The 2059-nt window shown below is 38.1% G+C and overlaps 1 protein-coding gene across 1 annotated transcript; it reads right to left on the reverse strand.

Moving 5' to 3' along the window:
* Positions 1-1872: 1872 nt before the first annotated feature.
* Positions 1873-2058, reverse strand: CC84DRAFT_1086459 (uncharacterized protein; the record flags this gene model as incomplete). Its single annotated transcript, XM_018174162.1, has 1 exon — positions 1873-2058. A coding segment is annotated over one exon (186 nt), but the record flags the coding sequence as incomplete, so codon positions are not given.
* Position 2059: the final 1 nt, after the last annotated feature.

Below are 2059 nucleotides of genomic sequence, written 5' to 3' on the forward strand. Positions count from 1 at the left end.
TAGAGTGTATAGTTTTAAAAGGGATAGATAGAATACTAGATGGACCTCGCCGAGTTCTGGTAGGTCTATTTAGTAGGTAGTGGGAGGAGTGCTAATACATTCCTTTACTTTACCTAGCCTAAGGAACTTCCAATCTATTTTCTTATTTAGTCGTCCTAACTTTAGGTTTCTATTTAAAACCTAAACTTTATCGCCCAATTTAAGCTCTAAGGGGAGTCTTTTCTTATTAGCTAGGGTTTCTTAGTATCTTTATACTACCTATAGCTTTTTGCGCGCGTTTGCGCGTATTTTAAGTAACTTGGTAGCCATTTTAAATCCTTCTAGACTCTCCCCGCCACCTAGTGGCTGATTAGGCCAGGTTGGTTCGGATAGGTTGTAGCCAAAGTAGACCTAGTACGGGGTGTACCCAGTTATGGAGTACCTACTATTATTATAAGCATACTCTACTAATAAGATCTATATTACCTAATTATCCTACTCTAGGGAGTAAAAGATACGGAGGTACTACTCTAGGGTCTAATTTTAACGCTCTATCTGCCCATCTATCTAAGGGTAGAAAGTAGAGGTTAATACTCTTCTTAAGTTTAGATAGTGGTAAAAGGTATCCTAGTATTTTACTCTTATTACAGGCCCTCTATCCGAGAGAATACTCTCTAGATTGCCATAAAGTCGAACAACTTCACGAATCTAAGCCTAAGCTAGGTCACTACTATCCCAATCCATCCAGGCTGGTACATAATGCGCCATCTTGGAGAATTAATCCATAATCACTAGAATAGCGTCATATGTCAGTCCCGCGAAGGCACTTAGAGGTAGGTCTATAATAAAGTCCATTATTATATACTACTATAGACGATCTAGGACTAGAAGTTATTATAAGAGACTATACAATCTATATCTCTTATAATTTACATGCTAATAGCGCTCATAGTTATAGATATAGTTAGAAACATCCTTATTCATGCTAGTCTAGATAAACTTCCTTTAGATACGCTTAAGCATATGAGATATACCAAAATATCTAGAGAGAGGCCTATTATAGTAACTCTTAATAGCCCGTGTACGCTCTAAGGGAGATTCAACCCATCTAGGGTTAGTTCGTCCTAAGCCAGGCCTATTTGGACCAGATTACGCTAAATCATCCACTTCATTATCTAATAAGTTGGAGTCTTCCGGTTTAATGGCTTCCTATTCCTTAAAAGGAATATTAGTGCCTAGGGAACCCCTATTCAACTCCTTAAAATTTAGCACCTCCATCCTTAGCTTCCTATCCCCTTTCTTATCATGATGGGAATGGGTGGTTACTATAGAGATCTAAGCCTCACTTCCCTACCTATCTAAGAGGATATTAGCTAGGGGCTTTATAAAAGCCATATAATTCCTTTACTTAGGCTCCTTACTCTTAAGTATGTAATCTAAACGCCGTAATAGGCCGTCTACTAGATTTATGGACCCTATCTAGTAAGTCATAACAAAGTCATACTCACTAAGGGTTAGGTATAACTAAACGTAACACGCTGTAAGCATCTTTGTCTCCATAAACTACTAAAGGTTATGGTGGTCCGTTAGGACCTTAAAGTACTAACCCTAGAGGTACTAGCACTAGTGTTTAACTAATTCCATAATTATAAGGAGTTCCTTATTATATGTATCATAGTTGTACTACATAGCATTTAATTTCCTTAAAAAGAAGTTAATTAGTTGCTATAAGCCGTTTTTACCCTTATTTAGTATAAGTTGGCTATAAATGGTACTAATTACCCCTCCTGAGGTGTTAGTCTTAAGACGAGTTTATCAACCTAGTTTAAAGTATGCCAGTATAGGCACCTCTAAAAAAGCATCTTTAAGCACCTAGAAGGACTTCTCGCCTTCCTATCCTATATTTAGGGGTACGCTCTCCTCCCTTCTTATAGCCGGCCCTTGCCTGGCACTATTTGGCGCCTTCTTCGTTAAAACGGTAAGAGGTAGCGCTAAGCGGGAGAAATTAGTAATAAAACGCCAATAGTAGTTTATAAAACTAATAAATACGCGAATATCGCGCACACAAGTTGGTTTTGGC

The sequence above is a fragment of the Paraphaeosphaeria sporulosa genome (assembly GCF_001642045.1).
Source record: "Paraphaeosphaeria sporulosa strain AP3s5-JAC2a unplaced genomic scaffold CC84scaffold_3, whole genome shotgun sequence".
NCBI lineage: Eukaryota > Fungi > Ascomycota > Dothideomycetes > Pleosporales > Didymosphaeriaceae > Paraphaeosphaeria > Paraphaeosphaeria sporulosa.